At 38.4% G+C, this 23,621-nt stretch overlaps 4 protein-coding genes across 5 annotated transcripts in view; 1 reads left to right on the top strand and 3 right to left on the bottom strand.

Annotated features, from left to right (window-relative positions):
• Positions 1 to 23,621, bottom strand: part of LOC146463768 (uncharacterized) — a 225,952-nt gene that overhangs the window by 9,849 nt on the left and 192,482 nt on the right. The gene's annotated exons all lie outside the window — the stretch shown is intronic.
• LOC146463780 (uncharacterized) lies at positions 470 to 18,674 on the bottom strand. Its single transcript, XM_085084375.1, has 12 exons — positions 18,646 to 18,674; positions 18,455 to 18,526; positions 16,907 to 16,978; positions 16,114 to 16,185; positions 14,283 to 14,354; positions 12,586 to 12,657; positions 12,066 to 12,137; positions 10,358 to 10,429; positions 7,356 to 7,427; positions 5,672 to 5,743; positions 4,285 to 4,356; positions 470 to 545 (listed from the first exon to the last, which is right to left on the bottom strand). Exons 1-12 carry the CDS (start codon positions 18,672 to 18,674, stop codon positions 470 to 472), a joined length of 825 nt encoding a protein of 274 aa, XP_084940501.1.
• Positions 19,190 to 20,770, top strand: LOC146463779 (uncharacterized). 2 transcript variants are annotated; one of them, XM_085084103.1, is made up of 2 exons: positions 19,190 to 19,331; positions 19,660 to 20,770. In XM_085084103.1, exon 2 carries the CDS (start codon positions 19,663 to 19,665, stop codon positions 20,320 to 20,322), a length of 660 nt encoding a protein of 219 aa, XP_084940229.1. In that variant the 5' UTR covers positions 19,190 to 19,331; positions 19,660 to 19,662; the 3' UTR covers positions 20,323 to 20,770. The 2 variants fall into 2 exon arrangements, with proteins under 2 accessions (XP_084940229.1, XP_084940230.1); XM_085084104.1 differs by having other exon boundaries at positions 19,190 to 19,557.
• On the bottom strand, positions 20,916 to 22,782 carry LOC146463778 (uncharacterized). Its single transcript, XM_085084097.1, has 2 exons — positions 21,949 to 22,782; positions 20,916 to 21,726 (listed from the first exon to the last, which is right to left on the bottom strand). Exons 1-2 carry the CDS (start codon positions 22,607 to 22,609, stop codon positions 21,314 to 21,316), a joined length of 1,074 nt encoding a protein of 357 aa, XP_084940223.1. The 5' UTR covers positions 22,610 to 22,782; the 3' UTR covers positions 20,916 to 21,313.

Below are 23,621 nucleotides of genomic sequence, written 5' to 3'. Positions count from 1 at the left end.
AAGCGACTGTAACAAATGTCATGCACTGACTGATAGCAGTTGGGTTACAAAGTGTCTGGTACGAAACAATGTCATAAAGAACAATAAACGAACTAAAAAAATGTTAAAATGTTTAGCTTAGGTGTAAAATGCTCCTTTTAAGACTGGAAGCTATTTCAAGCAGTCGTTTATTGATTTTTTTTTTTCAATTTTAAGCACTTCAACGGCCCTTCCAACGTCTGCTTGTTTCAAAATGTTAGCTTCTACTCAAACAGTCGTAAATTAAAAGAAGCTCTTTAAAAGTAAATTATGAATAGAAAAGTTTGAACACCCAAAGAGTTCAAGTAAGACCTTTTTTCAACACAACTAACTTATGCCAAGAAAGTGAATACATGGAAATTCATACACTCATAGATGATCATTCACTTGTTCATTAAGCAAAAAGTGCATCGACATCGACATAGTGGCACACTGGCACGCAAATTACTACTTACAAAGTTCGCAATGATTTAACGTCTTGGACAGTTTCTTTGGAGACGTTGAGTATTTCATTGTCCTGAATCTGACTAAAGGAAACAGACGTTTGGTTTAAATTATTATATTCATAAGAAGAACATAACACTGAGGCTCAAATTACCACGTGACCACTTTGTGTGATAGGCAATCTCTTGATCATAGGAGTAGGTTGACATACTCTAAGGAAGAAAAACCATGGGTAGAGAAGGAAAGCCATTTCCTTTCATTCCCTTTCCTTTCCTTTCCTTCCCTCCCTTTCCTTTTCTTCCCTTTCCTTTCCTTCCCTTCCCTTCTCTTCCTTTCCTTCCTTTCCTTCCCTTCCCTTCCCTCCCTTTCCTTTCCTTTTCTTCCCTTCAGTTGTCTTCCTTCCATTCCCTTCTCTTCCCTTGTCTTACTTTCCTTTCATTCCCTACCCTTCTCTTCTTTTCCCTTCCCTTCTTTTCCCTTCCCTCCCTTTCCTTTCCTTTTCTTTTCTTTCTTTTCCTTCCCTTCCCTTCTCTTTCCTTCTCTTCCTTTCCTTCCCTTCTCTTCTCTTCTCTTCCCTTCCCTTCCCTCCCTCTTCTTTCCTTTTTTCTTTTCCTTTCCTTCCTTTCCCTCCCTTTCCTTCCCTTCCCTTCCCTCCCTTTCCTTTCCTTCCCTTCCCTTCCCTCCCTTTCCACTCCTTTCCTTTCCTTCCCTTCCCTCCCTTCTCTTCCTTTCCTTTCCTTCCCTTCCCTCCCTTCTCTTCCTTTCCTTTCCTTCCTTTCCTTCCCTTCCCTCCCTTTCCTTTCCTTCCCTGTCCTTCCCTTCCCTTTCCTTCTCTTCGTTTCCTTCCCTTCCCTCCCTTCTCTTCTTTTGCTTTCCTTCCTTTCCTTTCCTTTTCTTCCCTTTCCTTTCCTTCTCTTCTCTTCCCTTCCCTTCCCTTCCCTTTCCTTTCCTTTCCTTCTCTTCTCTTCCCTTCCCTTCCCTCCCTTTCCTTTCCTTCCCTTTCCTTTCCTTCTCTTCTCTTCCCTTCCCTTCCCTTTCCTTCCCTTCTCTTCCCTCCCTTTCCTTCCCTTCCCCTCCATTCCCTCCCTTTCCTTTCCTTCCCTTCCCTTCCCTCCCTTTCCATTCCTTTCTTTTCCTTCTCTTCCTTTCCTTCCCTTCCCTCCCTTCTCTTCCATTCCTTTCCTTCCTTTCCTTCCCTTCCCTTGCCTCCCTTCTCTTCCTTTCTTTTCCTTCATTTCCTTCCCTTCCCTCCCTTATCTTCCTTTTCTTTCCTTCCTTTCCTTCCCTTCCCTCCCTTTCCTTTCCTTCCCTGTCCTTCCCTTCCCTTTCCTTCTCTTCGTTTCCTTCCCTTCCCTCCCTTCTCTTCTTTTCCTTTCCTTCATTTCCTTTCCTTTCCTTCCCTTTCCTTTGCTTTCCTTCTCTTCTCTTCCCTTCCCTTCCCTTTCCTTTCCTTTCCTTTCCTTCTCTTCTCTTCTCTTCCCTTCCCTTCCCTCCCTTTCTTTTCCTTTCCTCTCCTTTCCTTCTCTTCTCTTCCCTTCCCTTCCCTTCCCTCCCTTTCCTTTCCTTTCCTTTCCTTTCCTTCCTTTCCTTCCTTTCGTCACCTTCCCTCTCCTTCTTTTCCTTCCCTGTCCTTTCCTTCCCTTTCCTTCTCTTCGTTTCCTTCCCTTCCCTCCCTTCTCTTCTTCTCCTTTCCTTCCTTTCCTTTCCTTTCCTTCCCTTTCCTTCTCTTCTTTTCCCTTCCCTTCCCTTTCCTTTCCTTTCCTTTCCTTTCCTTCTCTTCTCTTCTCTTCCCTTCCCTTCCGTCTCTTTCCTTTCCTTTCCTGTCCTTCCCTTCCCTTTCCTTCTCTTCGTTTCCTTCCCTCCCTTCTCTTCCTTTTCTTTCCTTCCTTTCCTTCCCTTCCCTCCCTTATCTTCCTTTCCTTTCCTTCCTTTCCTTCCCTTCCCTCCATTTCCTTTCCTTCCCTGTCCTTCCCTTCCCTTTCGTTCTCTTCGTTTCCTTCCCTTCCCTCCCTTCTCTTCTTTTGCTTTCCTTCCTTTCCTTTCCTTTTCTTCCCTTTCCTTTCCTTCTCTTCTCTTCCCTTCCCTTCCCTTCCCTTGCCTCCCTTCTTTTCCTTTCCTTTCCTTCCTTTCCTTCCTTTCCTTCCCTTCCCTCCCTTATCTTCCTTTCCTTTCCTTCGTTTCCTTCCCTTCCCTCCCTTTCCTTTCCTTCCCTGTCCTTTCCTTCCCTTTTCTTCTCTTCGTTTCCTTCCCTTCCCTCCCTTCTCTTCTTTTCCTTTCCTTCCTTTTGTTTCCTTTCCTTCTCTTCTCTTCCCTTCCCTTCCCTTCCCTTTCCTTTCCTTTTTTCTCCTTTCCTTTCCTTCTTTTCTCTTCCCTTCCCTTCCCTCCCTTTCCTTTTCTTTTTTTTCCCTTCCGTTGTCTTCCTTCCCTTGTCTTTTTTTCCTTTCCTTCCCTACCCTTCTCTTCTTTTCCCTTCCCTCCCTTTCCTTTCCTTTTCTTTCCTTTCTTTTCCTTCCCTTCCCTTCCCTTCTCTTTCCTTCTCTTCCTTTCCTTCCCTTCCCTTCCCTTCCCACCCTTTCCATTCCTTTCCTTTCCTTCTCTTCCTTTCCTTTCCTACCTTTCCTTCCCTTCCCTTCCCTCCCTTGTCTTCCTTTCCTTTCCTTCCTTTCCTTTCTTTCCTTCCTTTCCTTCCCTCCCTTATCTTCCTTTCCTTTCCTTCCTTTCCTTCCTTTCTTCACCTTCCCTCCCTTTCCTTTCCTTCCTAGTCCTTCCCTTCCCTTTCCTTCTCTTCGTTTCCTTTCCTTCCCTCCCTTCTCTTCTTTTCCTTTCCTTCCTTTCCTTCCTTTCTTCACCTTCCCTCCCTTTCCTTTCCTTCCTAGTCCTTCCCTTCCCTTTCCTTCTCTTCGTTTCCTTTCCTTCCTTCACTTATCTTCCTTTCCTTTCCTTCCTTTCCTTCCTTTCTTCACCTTCCCTCCCTTTCCTTTCCTTCCTAGTCCTTCCCTTCCCTTTCCTTCTCTTCGTTTCCTTCCCTTCCCTCCCTTCTCTTCTTTTCCTTTCCTTCCTTTCCTTTCCTTTCCTTCCCTTTCCTTTCCTTCTCTTCTCTTCCCTTACCTTCCCTTCCCTTTCCTTTCCTTTCCTTTCCTTCTCTTCTCTATCCTTCCCTCCCTTTCCTTTCCTTTCCTGTCCTTCCCTTCCCTTTCCTTCTCTTCGTTTCCTTCCCTTCCCTCCCTTCTCTTCTTTTCCTTTCCTTCCTTTCCTATCCTTTCCTTCTCTTCTTTTCGTTTCCTTTCCTTTCCTTGCTTTTCCTTTCCTTTCTTTTCGCGGTGAGTATATATATCTGCCTGCACATCAGAAAAACTAGTCTTTCAGCCCACGCTAAACTGCTCTATTGTCCACTCCGGTAATTTAAAGTTCAAAAACTAACTGTTTAGTGTTTAGTCGGAGGGAGGTTGGGAGGAATGTTTGGTTTATCGACAACGATGATAGTTGGATTTGCTCTGGCGAAGGGCTAACTTCAGCACTCGAATAATAATAATAATAGTAACAACTTTATTTGAGTCTCAAATCTTAGCCGAACACAAGTGCCCTACTGTATCTTTAAAACGGTCAGTTTACCTTAAGTCATCAACTCTGTTGATAAAGCCAAACATTATTTAGTGAGAAAATGTATGTATCATAGTAATTAGGGGTGTTAAGATTGAAATCTGCCTAGATTTTCAATATTTTGCTCTATACTCTAAGCATCGTTTCAATTATCCAAGCATTCAGACTTAATGCTTGTTTAAAATATTTCAGTAATTAAGGAACTATGGACTATGTACTCACATGGAAATAAGACCCCTCAGCCCCTTGAAAAGCTGTTTGGGTAGTTCCTTAATACGGTTTTCCGACAGATACCTTGAAGAACAAAACAAACGTAAGGGTATTGATAACCAAGAACTCGACATGCGGTTCCACATGCCACCGTGTCATCACTTGACAGAAATCACGAGACAGGGCTCTCCATTTCTTCTAAGGGCGGAAATGGACACCATTGGTAAATTTAAGGTTGGTAGAAAACTAGCCAGTGCTCCGTGGTCGTCTCTTCGATTATTTTAAGGGAGGGGATGGACATGACAGATGTGCAAGGGCCACTACGTATAAAGAAGCCGTGTTTTTTTTCTCTTTTCAGTGCCAAGGTAAACAAATTTGACTGTGATGTAACGTTCGCATGTTTGTAGTTTAGAGAAACAAGAAAACAACCTAGGAACACGCTCTCAGAGTTACAATCAATAAAAAGTGAGCATCGAGGTTTCCTTTCCATGTGAACCAAGTATTTTCCCTTTTTTGTTGTCTAGTCGTCATAGACCCGGAATCTCTTGCGTAGCCAAAAAATTCCTTGTATACTGTGTTCATTTTGAACCTCGTTCTTGAGTTTTGTCCTTTTATAAAGTGGGTACCTCTTCCGCCCATGGCAGCAAAGTCGAATCTTCTTCCTTTCTTTAAATCCCATTCAATCTTAATTTCCCATTAAAATTCTTAATTTGAAGGTCCCAGGGAAGTTGGTTACCATTCGTAAAATGTAGGATGTATCCCATTCAAATGGCTTAAACATGAGGTTTTGAAGTTTGCAAAACGGCTTGTAAACATTTTTTTGCCGGTTTACAGATTTCTTAACTTAATAACGCCTCCTGGGCGGTACGTGAATATCAATGACATTCCATCGCTAGAAATAGCACATTTTCGTATCTAAATAAAAGTAAGTGTTCTAATAGGCATGTTTCATGATTTTTCTAGAGTCATCCTGTCACGGAATAGTTTTAAAAGAAATGCGACTTATTTTCAGCAAACAAGACCATTAAATGAGATCTTCACCATTTTTTATTGAATAAAAGTTCCTCGATTACCGTCACTTTTTTCTTTAAAAAAAGCCTTGACTCAGATATTTAAAACCTTTTGTTCCTCGCAAACGAGTACGGCGAGGCTCTATTTTCTATTTCTATTTTGGAACATTTACATAAATGTAGGTTAGTTCTTTGGAAGAAATTTAACCTCAATCCTAATGTGATTTATGTTTGAAATGATGCTCCTCAAAGAAAAACTCAACTCCCGTCAAGTCTAAAGGTCAATGTCAATCAATATTAGTAGGTCTACTGAAAGTTACAATATGAAACTTAGATAAGTGTTAAGCAATTAACTTGAGTGTAGTATGGGCATAAATGGCATTACTTACAAATCATATAAATGCACCAAGCCTTTAAACTGATGACGATCAAGCTTTGATATGTTGTTTTTCTCCATTTGCCTGATATATTAACAGCACACATTAAAATAAAGCAAGTGAGTTGATGGTCATGATGATGAGTAACAGGAAAGTTACATTTGTATACAGCTATTTCAATTAACGTTGTCGGATGAAAGCATGAAGCTAAAAGACAAGACCGAAAGTTTACGTGGGATTTTTATGAATAAATTCATCAAAATCAGTCATGCCTGGAGAAAACAAAAGGTTGTAATTAGCAGTACAATGACCTGCACGTGCAGGGATGATTTTGATAAAATTATTCATAAAAAATAATCCCACAAAACATTGCGGTCTTGTCTTTTAGCTTTAGTTTGTTCCAACAACGTTAATTGAAATAGCTGTATATTGTAAGTAACAAAGCCTTGAGAACGGCGTAAAGAAGAAATAGCTACATTATTTACATATAGACTGCTGTTGTTGGGATTGGTATGAAAACAAATTTAAGCCCATTAGTTACAATTGTCAGCCTTCAATTGACTTAAACAACGGCTGATACCTCTAAGTGAAGGATCATTGAGAAATTGCATCGCGAACTGTGCCCAAGATTATTTAACAACAATGACTATAATAACAAACTGTGCGATAACAACAAGTAGTATTATCTTTTTATTTTAGAAATTATTATCCATGTTTCCTAGAAAAAACACATTGTGGAGGTGTTGGGGGCAGGGAAAAGGTAGGAAAAAGTGAATATTCACCCTTTTTTATCATTTAAATATCAAGGTCCCCAAACTTCGTATGCCTTTCCTCATTTATTGGGAAACAATTTTACATGACCCATCATTGTTCACGTAACTACATTTTCCCATAGTTACAACCATTTTGAAAAGCTCGTGCATCCAATTTTTATTTTCAAGGTTTCGGCCTCTTGTGAGGATTTTTCAATAAAGTGTCCGAACTTTTCCAATTTTATACCAGGAAAACGGTTTTCATAAATTGTCATTATTAAAATCAATTTTAACCATTTTTTGAGAAATGGCAGATCTAAGATGTGACCTCTTTGACTCTTTACCCCATTAGCAACAATTTGGGAGAAGCTATTTTCTCCGTTCGGGTTTCATTGCCACAGGTTTGATGCTTTTGAAGTTACAAGGGGTTGTAAAAATTATCCGAACCCCTCCCCCCCCCCCCCCCCCCCTCAAGGCTAAGGAACTAGAAACGTCCTGCTAAAATAATTTTGGTATCTGTTGGCTGCTGTCATTGTTCTTTTTTCTTATTTTACCAATTTTACTTTACATGAGCTAAGCATGAACCTCGCTTACAGTATCTTTAGCTTAGTCAGGTTTTTAAAGACGTCATAGGGGAGATCATCAAGTTTGTTGTCAGCCATCCACCTGCATAAGACATACATTTTAGGTGGAAAAATGCAACTTACGCCACAAATGAACGCATTATTGAAAAGCCCTTTGGCCCAAAATCCTGTGGAATAATATTGGTTTACGAGTGGCATAGGTTGTGTTTCTTTAACAGTGATCCTGGATGTTAGTCGTTAATATGCCTCAATAACAAGACGAAGGAGGAGTTGTAACATCAAATTAACATAGAAGTCTACTGACAAACAAAAAATGGAGTATTTTTGGCGTATTCCACTCCGCAGATGGTTCTCACTTACAGCTGTGTCAGATTGACAAGGTTACCAAAAATCCTGCGTGGCAAACGCTTGATATTATTGTGAGATAAATCCCTGTTGAACCAGAAAACATATAAAGTTAGGAATCCAGCAAAAATAATAGTCAGCTTTCGTCATTCCAATGTAATATATCAGCAGTGTTGAAAGAGTAAATTGTCAACTCAGCTAAATCAGCTAAATGAGTTGCACATCAGTGCAGTTTCACAGTTTCTTCAGAAATTGTTACCCCCCGCCTAATTTATTAAGAGTGCCTGACTGTAACTTTCGAGAATCGCTAGCCAATCTTCAAAAATCGAAACTCCCTATAATTTGCCTGAAGTTTACTTTTGGCGAACTATCTTCGAAAATATTATTTGAATGTTCTGGAAATTTTTAGTTTTCGAGAATTTTGGAGAAAACGAAATAACGGGTTTTGCCTCATTAATTATGCAAAAATCTCACTCAAAATTAGCCAAGTACAATATGCTTGTGTTGAAACAGTACGCAACGCTAAAAAGCGAGGTCGGTTTTGAATAACAGCATAACTCACCTACTTTCTATCAATGGGACCTATGTAAACTTTTGTAGAACTTTAGAGGGTTTTATGGCTCTTTGAAAATTTGACATTTTGAGGACTTCGCGATGAAGCGAAAATTGAGTAAGTTTGAAGGTTTAAAATGCATCTTGGTATGTCAGATATCGACTCGAGAGGAACATTGTGATGAGGTTTGGGTCTTCGTCTTTAATAATACGAAATAAAAAATCTGGGCAATCAATGCACGCGCTGACGAAAACCAAAGTTAGCAAGGCTTCGTTAACAAATTTGCATAATTCGCAACTGTTGAGAAAATGCTATGTTGTGGCGACTCGGTGAAAACATTGACCCAGGCTATCTTCAAATGGTTATTTTACCCCACATTGGATTTGTCTGTTTCTCTTTCTTGTTTAATAACGTGGTAGAAAAGGTCTGGAAAAAAATGCGTGATCGGAAAAGAAAATATTCGTCAAATTCTGGTGGGAAATTTGCATAATGCAAATCTTCCAATAAATCTTTCTGCAAAGGAATCTGATTGGGAAGGTTTCGTTAAGAGACCATTTGACCGAAACACCCCACATAAAAGGAGTCAAAACAACGTTTAATAATTCGATTTTAACCAATTATTGTCGAATCTTAACCTTTAAATTAATAGTGCCAAACTGATACTCGCTATTGCGTTACCTGCGTCACGTCAGTAGCTGTCGATAAGTCTTAGAATATAATGCCCACAAACCAACTTGTGCTGCGAAATTGTCAATTACAACAACTAGAAAAAAGACCTTTATTTACTAGCATATGGGTGGTTTTGATAAAAAATAAAACGTTCACATGACACTTGAATCACGTTTAAAAGATACATTCTTGTCAAATGAGATGCGAAAGTTGGACATAGGGTCGGTCAAAGTGAATATTTTTAATTAAATCAAGTTTGTTTACTGGAATGCATGCTTTTTCAAATAGTTAGTCCAACCTTCTTCAGTGGCCTTCCAAATAATGATCACTCAGAATTGGGTCAGTCCAAAAAAACTCTCTGTTCGTGTTGTTTGATACTGTACCTTAGAAAGTGACTGAAAAACAATGTCAGCTGGCACGCCATATTTTAACATAATTACTGGTATGAAATATGACACATGCACGGATACACGCTTCAAAACCTGTGTGCCAATTTCCGTTTAACAAAATAATAACCTACCTACAGTCCACATTGGCTATAGGGCATGCATTTATCTTTGTCGAATGTCAACAACAGAAACACGGGTTTCTCAGTGACACTGTAGGTAACGCAATAGCGAGTATCAGTTTGGCACTATTAATTTAAAGGTTAAGATTCGACAATAATTGGTTAAAATCGAATTATTAAACGTTGTTTTGACTCCTTATATGTGGGGTGTTTTGGGCAAATAGTCTCTTAACGAAACCTTCCCAATCAGATTCCTTTGCAGAAAGATTTATTGGAAGATTTGCATTATGCATATTTCTTACCAGAATTTGACGAATATTTTCTTTTCCGATCACGCATTTTTTTTCCAGACCTTTTCTACCACGTTATTAAACAAGAAAGAGAAACAGACAAATCCAATGTGGGGTAAAATAACCATTTGAAGATAGCCTGGGTCAATGTTTTCACCGAGTCGCCACGACATAGCATTTTCTCAACAGTTGCGAATTATGCAAATTCGTTAACGAAGCCTCGCTAACTTTGGTTTTCGTCAGCGCGTGCATTGATTGCCCAGATTTTTTATTTCGTATTATTAAAGACGAAGACCCAAGCTTTATCACAATGTTCCTCTCGAGTGGATACCTGACATACCAAGATGCATTATAAACCTTCAAACTTACTCAATTTTCGCCTCATCGCGAAGTCCTCAAAATGTCAAATTTTCAAAGAGCCATAAAACCATCCAAAATTCTACAAAAGTTTACATAGGTCCCATTGATAGAAAGTAGGTGAGTTATGCTGTTATTCAAAACCGACCTCGCTTTTTAGCGTTGCGTACTGTTTCAACACAAGCGTATTGAACTTGGCTAATTTTGAGTGAGATTTTTGCATAATTAATGAGGCAAAACCCGTTATTTCGTTTTCTCCAAAATTCTCGAAAACTAAAAATTTCCAGGACATTCAAATAATATTTTCGAAGATAGTTCCCCAAAAGTAAACTTCAGGCAAATTATCAGTAGTTTCGATTTTTGAAGCTTGGCCAGCGATTCTCGAAAGTTACAGTCAGGCACTCTTAATTTCTTGCTATTCTTAATCACTAGGCATAGCTTTGAACCGATCAAAAAGCTTGTAAAGTGCACGGAATTTCATGAACTATAATCTATGTATTTCAGTTCATCTTCATTAACTGCAGGCATGTAAAATGTTTCTTTTGCGAAAAAAGTTAAAAGTTGCAAGTTGATTGTAACTTAAGTTTTTATTAATTTAAATTAATTTGTTAAATACCGAGGAATATCTGTTGATACTCACAGTTCGTCCAAATTCCTGAGATCTGCAAACAGTCTATCAAGTAACACCTCGATATTGTTCTCGTGTAACCACCTACATTGCACGGAAAAGAAAACATATTTGGTTGAGCCTAGGTTAACATTTGTGATGCTTACGTTGTTTGCACAGAACTAAATGGCTTCACAATAAACAATGTAATTAACACCAGAAATCATGAAAAGAGGAAATACAGAACGAAAAGCCAATCAAGTAAGCTAGGACTAAGTTATATTTCTGTTCTTTGACAAAATCATTGTTGAATTTCATAGTACTACGTTTAGCCTCTCTAGAACGGGGGTGGATTTTAACCGTGCCGAGTTCGAACGTTCTTTTAATATTTGTGCAGACGGGGCGAAACTTCGTGACTTTTTCAGATATTTATCTGGTAACACTTTGGTATGATAGGTTAGGGTTCACGAAATTGATATAGACAGAGACGCACTTCAGAAATTGCAAGATTCTCGTTTTCGTTCTACAGACATTGACTTTGATACTTTCGTATCATCTTGAAGTTTTTCTTTACATCCTGATTCGAATTTTGGTGGTTTTCTGAGGTTTTAGCAAAATCAAGATATCCAAAATGCCCACCATTTTGACATCGTGACGCCATCTCCGCTTCATATGACATCAGAACTTCCTATTACGTAACTCAAAGAGACCTTAGTTAGAGGAAACTATATATCGCGCGTGGTTGGAGTACGAATGCGCACACGGCTAAAACCCCTCCGAGCCTCCTTAAAGGCGCCAAAATTTATTTTATTTGGACTTTGTAAGTCTTTTTGACGTCTATGACTTTGGCGCTGCAAGGTCAAAGTCGATTTCTTCGATTCTAAAACATTCCGAACGTCTTTTAACGATTGGTCATCCTCTAGTGTACGCGTACATGTATTAAGTTATAATGCACTCGGAAAGTTTGGAGAACATGAGAGAAGCGTAAAAAAAACTTCCCACGTGTATCATAACTCGATATACGCACAGCTAAATGCATGAACCAATTGTCTTATAGAACCTCCGATGGAAATGTATGCAGGTGTACGACGAAGAACGTGACGAAAGCCTGAAAAAACATCCACACGGAGGAATATTCAAAATGCCAAAGGTCTAAGCCTCTTTAATTCTTTGTCCATTCTCTCGACCAAATATTTATTTTATGCTGTTGCGATTGGCCACTTGTACGAGAAAAAGATTCTGCAAAGCGAGAAACAGATTGAGTTTGCGTGTACGTCATTAACGTGATTAAGTAGATTACGAAGCACTCTAAAAATAACCGAATCTAGAATTGGTTGCGTGAATTTTCTGGCTATGTAATAAAAGCTTATGAAGGATAGTAATGCTTGGCTAAGAGATGAAAACAAACCGAGAAACATATCCTTGTTGTAAGAGATCTCGCTATCCCTTCTAACGCATCCACTGAGAAAAAAGGTCAAATGGCATCCCCATGTTTATCACCTGCTGCATACAGGCCTGGTAACAGAGACAGTGTCACACAAATTTTGGGGCGAAAAAGGAGCCTGGTATATGGATGAGGCATTTACATGTATCGAACATTTACGGTATAGTCAAAAAAACGTTTCACATCCTTATGACCTAATGAAGTTCTTGATCGAACAGTCACTTGTTTTACCCCAAAATGCGTGCATGTCCATAACTACAGTTTCAACTTTTATGAAGTTAAATCAAATTAACTCACAGTTCATCCAAATGCCTCAAGCCTCGAAACAGAGTTTCATTGAGCAGCGTTAGGTTGTTGTTGTTCAATCGCCTGTACCGTTAAAGAAGAGATACAAAGTTACTGTTACTAAATAAATTGAATAAGGGTTGATTATCAACACATTCAGTCAACCCTTTATTTCTAAATAGCTTTTCATATACAAGCAATACAATAACAGAGTCAGCAAATCGGAATACCGCAGAAATTTAAAATTTCCAGAGTACTTAATGTAATTTTTAATGTGGGTCTGAGGGAGTTTTATTAGGTAAAGAGTATTAATAATCAAAGGGAATTTTTAATATAGTTAATCTTATGGGCAGATTATTCGTTAATTAAGGGACAAAACAATGAACTATTTTGTTGCCAATCTTAAGGGAGTTGTTCAGCCGAGCACAAAATGGTCTGGTAATTGCTGGAAGATTTCGTTAACTGTCGACCGTGTGGCAAAAATGGAAAGTGCGCGCGTGGTTGATGAGAAAAAGACTGAAATTTTACTTACAGACGGAGCAGCTTTATGTTGTTGGCAAAGGTGTTTGGTGATATGTCTTGTAAATTGTTATATTGCAGATACCTATAACAATGAATAAACGAAACTGCTTCAAGAAATAAACGGCACTTTTATTGACCGCTTACACGTCGACTGGTCACATGACTTGGCAACCATGCATTTACACATACACGAAAAGGTGTGTGTGCTCGCGATTCTTGGAAAACAAAGGGTAACACATTTGACAGCGCAGTTCGTAAAATCAGAGTCAAGCAGCTAGTAAAGTAAACACTTCTAAGTTGGGGATGGTTTTTACTTGCGTGTGGCTACGAGGCTATATGACATTGCAAATTGACTTTTGTGAAGGCATCAGTAGCGTTTTCATATTTTTAATTGCAAATCCATCGATCGACAGAAAAACTCTCATTAATCTAATTATAAATCTAATTTCAAGCCTACGCCTATACCAAATCACATTGGAAGAAACGACATCACGGCAAAGCTGTTGCTTAATTGTTTTGCTGGCTCAGTAGTGAATTTACAGTCAATAATATATTTTGGCAAGTGTACTTTAGCACATAGTTAATTGAGGGACTGCTTATGAAAACCTGGCATCTCGAACGTTGCTGACAATGGTGCAAATGTGCACAAGTTCTCTGTTTAATCGTTCACAGTACAGGTGAATATCTTACCTGGGACGTTTCTATTGGTCAGTTGGTCTAACACAGTTGAATATTTATTGTGGTTTGTGCACCGTCGAGGTCATAAATGCTAACAAAAACGTATATTCTGACTTCATAACCATTGCCTTTTATTAACTATCATCTATTTTATAGGCTAATCAAAATTATACAATGAACAGTAAAAGTCCGCGCTTTGATTGGTGCAGCGGAGTTTTTCGAGTGTGGACTGCGAAAGACGTCATTGTTGTAGTGTGACCGGCGCACGTCATGAGAATTTACAGTCCAGCCTGGTCAACAAAGTTTTACAAATTGTTTTAACGATGTTTCGGCGAGTAACGAACAAAAAGATGTAAATTTTTGCAGAAAAGTTAAACTTTTCGATAAAAAATCCGACAACAACCGTTGCAAGTGACCTCAACCAGGTTAAAAAAGCTAAAAGTTTATTGTGATGTGAAAAAGAAGGAAATATTTATCCAAACTTGTCGGCGTCACAAATCGAAGTGAGGTGATTAACATGCTGTAATAATTTGGGGTCAAAAATTATTTCTGGAATAATGGCTAGTTTTGAAAATATTATTTGTAGAATTCTTTTGAATTATACTCTTATTTTGAGAATCACAACTGTGTGTGTGTGGGTGTGGGTGTGCGGTAGTCTAGAAGTTTGCTTGAAAGTTTTTGAGTTGGCTCAGTCAATGTGGTGCTCGCTAACGAAATGGACTTGTTCATTGTATAAAACAAACAGATTTCATCTGTCGTGGGTTTGTACTCTGATAACGCACAGAGGACGTCAAAACTTGGTAAGAGCATCGGTCACGCTACGAGCTGCATGCGAGTAGAGTACTTTTCTGTTCTCACCACGTTTTGACGCCATCTGTGCGTTATCCAAGTACAGACACACTGCAAAATGATATCTATTTGTTAAAAACCAATCAAACAATTTTATATTGCACTAATTAATTAATTAAAACTTGTTCAATAATATAATTTTTTTGGCGTTCAAACTGTCACAAAAAGTTATTTACTTACAAATACGTTAAATTCTCTAAGCCACGGAAAACACTTTCGTTCAGCTGGGTCAAATAGTTGTCGTTGAGAAGACTGCAGATCATTCAAAAAGAAAACATATCAGGTATATAGGCTGGTTGAATTTAAAGTGAAAACGCTTTGTACCGATCTTGGACAGACAGACAGATACTTAGACTTTAATTCCCATCACGACAGTCAACACAAGGCCAGCACAGCATAGACTCTTCTGCACAGAGCCCTAAATCTACCCAATTCCTCCGAAGGAAAAAAGCGGGAACTTAATCATGTTTATGCAGCTCTGGAGTCCAACGGTTATACCCCTAAGTTGTAAACAAACCATCTACCACACTACAACAACAGTTCCCAGCTCCGAAATTTCGATCTTCCACAGAATCGCAGACCAACGTCGTGTATAAAATTCCCTGTACAAATTGTTCGTGGTGTTACATTGTGGAAACAGGCAGAGCTTTCAATACCCGAAAAAAAAAGAACATTTGAGGAACACCAAAACTGCGGGAAAAGGTTCTAGAATTGCTAATCACGCTTGGTCCAACAACCATGTCATTGATTTTGAAAACGCGTCAATTATTGACAAAGGCACCTTCAGAACCAGAAAAACATTAGAAGCGTGACATACCAAAGTAACACCTAACGCAGATAACAATTTTTGCCCGTTACCTGGACAATACAACATTCTTTTTAACAAACATTCATAACTATTTACATTTTTCTTATTTCGCAATTCACATTTCTTCTCAGCGCTTTCTCATCACTCGTTTTACCCGTCGAAGACTGCAGTTCAGGCAGTCAAAAGCTCGTAATTTTTTAATCATTTTAGCCAGATATCACTTTTTTAAATTTTAACAACAACAATAATAATAATAATAATAATAATAATGATAATAATAATAATAATAATAATGAAGATGCTGACGATGATGATAATAATAATAATGATGATGATAATAGTAATTATAATAATGATAATGATGATGGTGATGAAGATGATGATGAAGATAATAATAATAATAAACAAACAAACAAACACAAGCACGTGACGAATTTTGAATGTTACCATGTATGCATTAGTTTTGCCAATTATTATTATTTTTTGTTTCAAGAGCCTTTCTTCCTAATGTGCTTTTACTTTTCTTAAAAACTGGTTACGATGTGAATTTCATGTTGTGTTTATTAATTGCTTATGCACACTTTCAAATTATCAGCTCCTCCCAAAAAATAATTGTTCCCATCCTTGTTAGAGCCGCATCTTGGCAAGCTCCAACACGAGGTGTTGTGTTTAGTCATATAACCAGGCGTAAATGAAGAGAAAATAAAGGGACTGTTGAGTCCGTCTATTCTTATTAGCGTCAGAAGATGAGATTTCTACCCAACAGCACACTCACTCATGATTAAAATTGATTACCTTCTAAAATTGCTCTATCAAGAAAGAATTTGATGTCAAGTCTTTTGACAAGACAGAAATTCAAATTTGTAAGTAAGTTGCAGCCACTATGGAAATAGTAAAATTAAACAGACAAAAAAAAAAAACAAAACAAAAAAAACGACAACAACAACAAAAATAAACAAACAAACAATCAAAAAAGGCAAAACATGTTTCAACCTGCTTCCAGCATAAAAAGGGCTCATGAAAATACTGTGAATTAATCGAATGATCATTCTTGGCTTTGCAATTTCAAACAATTGTATGAATGACTCTTTTCCAAAGGTTTAAATGCTGCAACATTATTAGACCTTGAGAAAAGAGTTATTCATACAAGGCTCGCAATGCTTGTAAAAAAGGTACATCTGTACATCGTAATTGTTCACTTACATGGTCTCCAGCTCAGGATTGTTGTCAAATATTCCTGATGGCAACTCTTGTAGCTCGTTGTTTTCTAGCCACCTAGAAAAATCAATGAAAACCAAAAGATAATAGATGTAAACTAAAACTACAACTATTGAAGGCAAGTTGATTATATGTTGTATTGTTCTAGAAAAAGTTTCTTCTGGATCTCGAGAACAAAAACGCCAGAATAAAAAACAAAATTAAACGATAATTAATTTCACCTTCGTCTGCGCTATTGGACAGCCTTTCTTTCTTTTTTTCTTTCTTTCTTTTGTTTCTTTCTTTCTTTCTTTCTTTCTTTCTTTCTTTCTTTCTTTCTTTCCTTTTTTCTTTCTTTCTTTCTTTCTTTCTTTCTTTCTTTCTAGTCACCCCATATTTTCCAGATAATTATTTTTATCAAGGCACCTTTTAACTTGTTTCATGTGTACGAACACAATGACGTTATTAACTGAGAGCAATGACAACTTTAAATGTCCATTAGCACTGTCATCAGATAATTAAGCCAGTAGACTTCTGTTTTCTGCTTATGTTACATGTTACAAATACTTGTACTCAAACGGTACCAAGGCTATGCGTTTGAATACACTCAACGCAAACTTTTTATTATGTAAGAGAAAATTGACACTTTACGTGGCACAAAGATTACACTGTCACAAAAACAATGGCTGTATTGACGTGTTGCAGATAAATAAATAACAGTCGCATTAAACAGTTTGAATTATCTGAATTTCACTGCTGTAGGTGAGTGCGACAGTAAAAACAATAACCGTTAACTTACAAAGTTTTCAGCCGAGTATTCTTATCAAAAACGCCAGACGACAAGTTCTTCAGCTCGTTATTCGACAAAAATCTATCAACAAACAATCATAATTGATGTTATTTGTTAGTTAACTAATTAATGTTGTTCACACATTCCCTGCATTTTTATCTCAAGTTGACAAAGCTTTGATGGCCAGGACGTTTATTTCATTACAATTTTTCAATAGGATGCAATTCATGAGTACTCTTTAGGCTTACGCGACAAGACCGAAAGCTCTGTAACATGTTGTAAGTTGTCTGTAAGTTTACGGCTAGCAGTACGAAAGGGTTGGAAAAATATCTTAAACCTTTTCCCTTGGGATTTATTTTTTTTTTCGAGGGATGAGCCATAGGTGGGTTTCGTAAAGGGTAAAATAAATTACAGAAATCACTTTGCAGTTTTGTATCCTAGGTCTTAAAGGACAACGGACAGACCATTTCCGATATAATAAAATTCTAGCTTGGCTACGAGGCCTGGGGTAATCAAACAACAGAAATTACATTGAGGTTCAGAAAAATTACGTCTTTTGTTGTATTTCCCCAAACCTCGTAGGCAAGTTAGAATTTTAATATATCGGAAATGGTATATTAAAGAGCCGTATGAAAAATTAACCTTACTTCCGGCTAAAGAAAGGCCATTTCGTAAACTGTCCATCGGAGGTTGTTCAAAAAGTTATTAATATAGAATGCAAATTGGAGATTTAGCGTCTGCTGTTATCGATGTTTACTGCCTTGTTGAAAAGAGTTAAGTATCTGAAATAGACATAGCGAAACATAGATCAACTGAAAGATATTTGGTCCAGATGGAAACGCGTCGGGGTTGTTTTTTCTGTTATTCAATGGTTTCATTCGCGCGTTATGTTTTTGTTTTAGACGGCTCTAAAAATTAAAATTTACTAGAACACCATTTAGATTACACGTTTTCTCTTCACTGAGATCAACGTTACTTAATTTTAACACTCAGTGATCCATCTTCCTGTAACATAGCCGGGTTGTGATTTTAATGCACACAAAAGGTTGTTAACGTTTGAAAAAATAACAAATTCTTTAGGTGAGAATGTAAAACCTTTAATCTGGTCTTAAAAGACTGTTTAACAATTTTGCTGCTAATGTTGCATTAGACATTACATCTTGTTTACCTCCCTACTGTTTTAACCCTTTAAATTACTTATCAGCGCTAAATTCTTGGTCTTCTTGCACTGGGAAAAAACTGCTGTTTTTCAAGAAAGCCTTCAAGTACACTGTGGTAGTCATGAAAGCAGTAATATCAATGCTGCACAAAAGTGACGTTAGTTTTGTAATTGCAATACACATGTAGTTCGAGCCGCGTGATTTGAATCATATGAAATTGCTATTACACAAACGCAGTTTTTTCGTAAGCCCTGGAAATTATTGATACATTTTCGGTATCAGTCGGCACGTCTCGAGAAAAAGGATTTGATATAGATGCATACTGACAAGCCTGAGGTGTCTTAGCCTAACAAAACAAACCGAGCTGATGAAATTAGTCTAATGTGAATTTACGTACAGTCCATATGGATACTCCTCTTTATCGTGAGATTCAGGATCCAGGTTTGTTAGCACCCATGATGCCCATTCCCTGCCAAAGACAAATAGAAACGTAATTGGGTTATCAGTTTCATTAGTTTTTACTCTTCATTAATGACATGGACCCAAGCTGCTAGCAACCTATCGGTCAATCACGTTTCTATAACATACTCTGCTTTCACGCAAAAACTGTTGTCCATGTCTATTCTATACTAAATTTTAATTTTTTTTATTACTATTTATCTATTTTTTTTATTTGGTTTATTTTCCACAAACAATTAAGTTACAATGATTAATAAATTACAATGATTACAATGATTACAATGGTTACAAATGATTACAAAGTTACAGTGACTAAAGCACAAGAGATAGAAAAGGCGAGGGAACCTACTAAAAACCATGGGGCTTGTAAAACTTAGGTTCCCTCCCAGAGAAATAAGTGAGAATTTTAGCGTGCTACCAGAAAGACATGGAAACACAGCATTCAACCAATCAGTGAGCGATGACGGCAACGCCAGCGAAAACGACACCTGAAAAAAAAAATAACTTTTCGTTTGCGCTACTTCGCGATTATTTCAACTCGTTCAAATTCTACCCACTAGGAACCAAATTGCTAGGAGTGGCGTTCAGGTTAAGAAAGAAAATGAAAAATTTACCGTCGTGTACTCGCGCTCTCCACAGAACCTTGAATTTGGTTATTTCACGTTCTTAGGGACCTTAAGCACCGACGACGACGAGGTGCGTGGACGACGACCGGAAGTGATCTTGGCGACTTGAACGCTACTGCGCATGCTCGGCCCGTCGTCCACATGTTGTCGAGAACGTGAAAACCTGCTTTTTGACGTCCAGCAGTGAACGTGAGTAAATTTACGCATATTTTAACCACCCAAATCCACTTTCCTGAAAGAAATTTCACCTCACTTGCTTATTTGACTTTCAATGTATTTGTTCTTTGTATTTTTCTTTCAAAAACAATTGACAATTGTTTGATATAGGTCTTTGTTGACAAACACCAGCGAGCTGCATTGAATCTTTCTTGTTTGTGTTTTCCGACCTTTAGCTTTCACCGCGCAAATGAACTAGGTAAAAAAGATGTTAAATCATAACCTGTTCTCTATGTGATTTGTGTCCAAAAATTAGTAACAGTACGCCCTTGGCTTTATTTTTCTTTGTATGTACCAAAAGGACATGGAGTGGTCAGACAAACATGATTTGGTGCTCTGCAGAGAAGTGTTGGCTATGGAGCCGTACCATCATCCGTATAGAAGCAAGGAAAGAGGGGATGTATGGAACCAGATAGCTATAAACCTGAATGGCCTTGATCATCCGAAATTCAAAGTCAATAAAAAGTCCGTAAGAGACAGGCTGACCTTGTTAATTACCAAGTATAAAGCGAAAATCCGCCAAGAGGAAAATGCCTCTGGAATCGATTGCGAAGAGACCGAACTAGACCAAGCTCTCGAAGAGATAATTGACAAGGAGAAGTTGGCTGACGAAAAAAGCTCTGAGGCAAAGAAAAAAGAAAAAGAAGAAAAATCAGCTGCAGAGGAACATAGACAAAGCGCTATGGAACGTTTAGGGCAGACCAAAAAAAGGAATGCAGATAGCGAAACCGACGGAGCCCAAGCAAAAAAGACTAGAAGAAGTTCTTCTGATGTGGTGGAGTATCTTAGAGAAAAACATGAACGTGAAAGCGATCAGAGAAAGGAGGAAATGGAGTTGAGAAAGATGGAGCAGCAGGCGAGCGTAGAGCTACAAAAGCAGCAGAATGATATGATGAAGCTATTCATGCAACAGCAGCAACAGCAAACCCAAATGCTGCTGACTTTGCTCTCCCAAAAGAAGTGATGGAGACGATGATCATTACAGGTATACTAAAATCTTACGAACTGAAGAACCGAAAACTTATGTTGATTATCAGTTGTTGTTTACCGAACGTTTTACCCTGTGTAATGGCCCTTTTTGGACAAAGATGTTTTGAGATTTCTTCTAATGACATTGGTCATTTTGTTAAACAAAATTGTATTGTTGATTGATATTATTTTGTATTTCTGTTACCATATGCATTTTTGGTGATACCATCCTTGGAAAGTATCCCACTTTTCCAATCATTTTCCAGTTGTTGTAAAGCAATATTATTTATTGTCAATAAATGTTAATTATGAAGCAGAATTAAATGTTTTCATTTGATACCTTTAAGTAAAGTATTCTCTATCCTTGGTGGTTTCAAATAACCAAAGCAAAGTATCTGTATTTAAATATAATCAAGTGTGGGCTTATTTATTTATTTATTTATTTATTTATTTATTTATTTGTTTATTTATTTTAATGCTGCATGCATTGGTTGGTTTTCATTGGTTTTAACACCAAAATTAAATATTTTTCTTATTAAATTTCCTTTCCTATCGGGGGGGGGGGGGGGGGGGGGACTGGAAGGGGTGTTATATGTGTTATTTTTGCAGGGGGTAGTTTCCAAATAGTGATTGCCCAATATTTTACATAAATTTCAGAGTAGTGGCTTGGCTGGGGTCATTGGCCAGACTCCATAGGGAGGGTATGGAATCTTTTGGAATAATAATAATAATGTTAAAGAAAGGAAGAAATAGGACAATGGGAACTTGACATCCAACATTTGCCAGTAACTGAGTTTATTCATACAAACCACACGCAAATATATTCATGCTGTTGACATAAGTTGGGAAAACTATCTGTGTATGGAAACAAGACAATACAATTTTACAGGGTCTAATTCAGGTTTACCAGGGCTCCTTAGATAAACGACACCCAAAATGTACTGATCTCACTAATTCACATCCATATGATAATGATCATGTCCTGTTCAAACAAAGTACTCATGGAGGGATGGGGGATCTAATTCAAAAAAATTTGATGTCTGATTCCCATAAAGACATGTGAGGGCATTTCTGAGGAGTGCACAAACCACATACATTTTGCCTACACTACTAAGACCAATTTTCAAGTTCTTCTTAAAGTCTATAAACTTAAAATAAGTAGCAATATCATTAAAAAGCCACTCCACAGACTCTCTAACTGTGCTCATGGACTTATTGAAATCCATCATCAAAGGAGTTAGGGCTCTATCTCTAAATGGTGCTTCTAAATGTATCTTTAAGGGATAGGCAGGATCCCCATACAGGCAGAATGGATTCCCCAATGGTGAATGTGCAAATAGCTGCAGCTGACCAAGAAGTCTTGAGTCTGCAAGCATCCCTGCATCATGTTTCCTTCCCTCTGAAATCAAAAAAGCAAAATAATTATTATTTGATGGATGGATATATTTTAATCTTAACAGCAGAATCCTTTGTTGGTGTAAACAGAGGTAGGATCTCAAGCCAAACAATTTTATTGAAAGTTTTGTAAAAGTATTCAAGGCAAAGTTACTTTTATCAGATTTTTTTTTGCAAAAGCCAAAAAATTATAACACTTCAATCGTTTCGAAAGTGCATCACTCACCTACTGGCCCATAGAAGTTGCCTATCAGTCCATTTGGGAGGGCAACAGACTGGAACTTAAGGCTATGCAACCTTTTATGTCCATTGTAGACAATCCTCTGTTGTTCTCCTGGTCTGCAAATGGGGCGGACGGTACCATCTATGAAACCAAAGCAGTTCTGTAAAGCTGCCCCCTTCGCAGCAACAGCATCACTGTAAATCTGTAGATCAGCAGGGCTTAGAACAGTGGGATTCCATTGAGTAATTCTATGACTATGTGTATCATAAATAAAGTCAAGCACATCGTTACAAACCATGCTGAGCACTGGGACAGGCAAACCGAATCTCGGGATAATATCACTGTACTTACAAGGGTAGGCTAGCCTTCTAAGCAGAATACAGAGGCCTTCCATGCCGGTTACAACACTTCGTTGATAGCATATGAAGCTGCCCGGTATTTGGAGTGCTTCAGCGAGAATTGGTAGGTCCCTTTTCTTAACTCTAAACTCAGCCAAACATTCAGAGTCATTCATGTCTTCAAGTTCAAACCTCCCATAATTTTCATACGAAAAGTCTGGATTTTTCGGCGAAAACTCTTCATAAAGTAAGAGTAGCTCTTCATCATCTATGGTACCGTCATCATGGCTGAGAAGTAAGAGCTCTTGTAACTTGTGAAAAGACATTTTGTACTCTTCATTCGAGTTTTCCCTTTGTTTACATGGGACGTCTGTCGTCCACGGAGAACACGCGCTTAAGTCTCGAATTTTCCCGCCGTGAACGACGTTCTCGACCCAGTCCTCTCGCGGCGCAGTTCGTCGTCGTCGTCGTCTCTTTCGTCGTCGGTGCTTAAGGTCCCTGTTGTTTTGCAGAGGACGGCAGAAGAAATGTACTAAAATTTAAAACGCACGTGCAGGTCGATTGTTTTTGCTCGTTAAACCTATTGTTTTGCGGCATTGTCGTTGCCGTCGCCGTCCTCGTTGCCGGCGACACACCTGGCGATTTTATACGTCGATAGCCGCGATCGGCGAAAATCGCCAGGTGTGCCCGGTGCAGCGATATCGATTTTCGCCGATCGCCGCGACCGGCGCATAAAATCGCATATATTTGGCATGTCAGCTATCGGCGATTAAATTCGCCGACATTCGCCAAGTGTGCCTGTTCTCGCGATTTTCTTTTCTCATCGCTGCGAATCGCCAGTAAATTCAACCAATCCGGTTGGGCGATTTTATCACATGACCAATGGTGGTTGGACACGGTCCGCAAAGCATGCTGGGGCGAGTTGTCGGTTCGAGCTCAGTTAAAACAAGCCTTCGTGCTGTGCGGATCTCAAGGAATGACAAATTTTCCCTTCAAAAAGGCAGATAATAGGTTAAATTCGGCAATTTATTCGATAAGTTTTCTCCGGTAACCGTTAGCGCACGTCGATTGACTAATTTAACGCTCAAAGCGTTGGTTTTACACGGCGATTCTAGCCATCGATCGATCGAAAGCCGGTACAGCCGAAACTGCTCCATGTAATTACCACTTCCATGCATACAAAACCAATCCTTTCGTCCTTCCATGAAATCGTACCTTTTGAATTATAATGTACGATTACGGGCTCGAAAATCTGGAAATGAAATATTCAGAGTTCATAACTACTGGAATCCTGGTGGAAATAGCCGAATATTATAATATAACAATAGAGTTGATGTT

The sequence above is a fragment of the Pavona decussata genome, unplaced genomic scaffold, assembly GCF_977016875.1.
Source record: "Pavona decussata unplaced genomic scaffold, jaPavDecu1.1 SCAFFOLD_175, whole genome shotgun sequence".
Taxonomy (NCBI): Eukaryota; Metazoa; Cnidaria; class Anthozoa; order Scleractinia; family Agariciidae; genus Pavona; species Pavona decussata.
The sequence above is the reverse complement of the archived record's forward strand: the minus strand, read 5'-3'. Positions and strand labels throughout refer to the sequence as shown.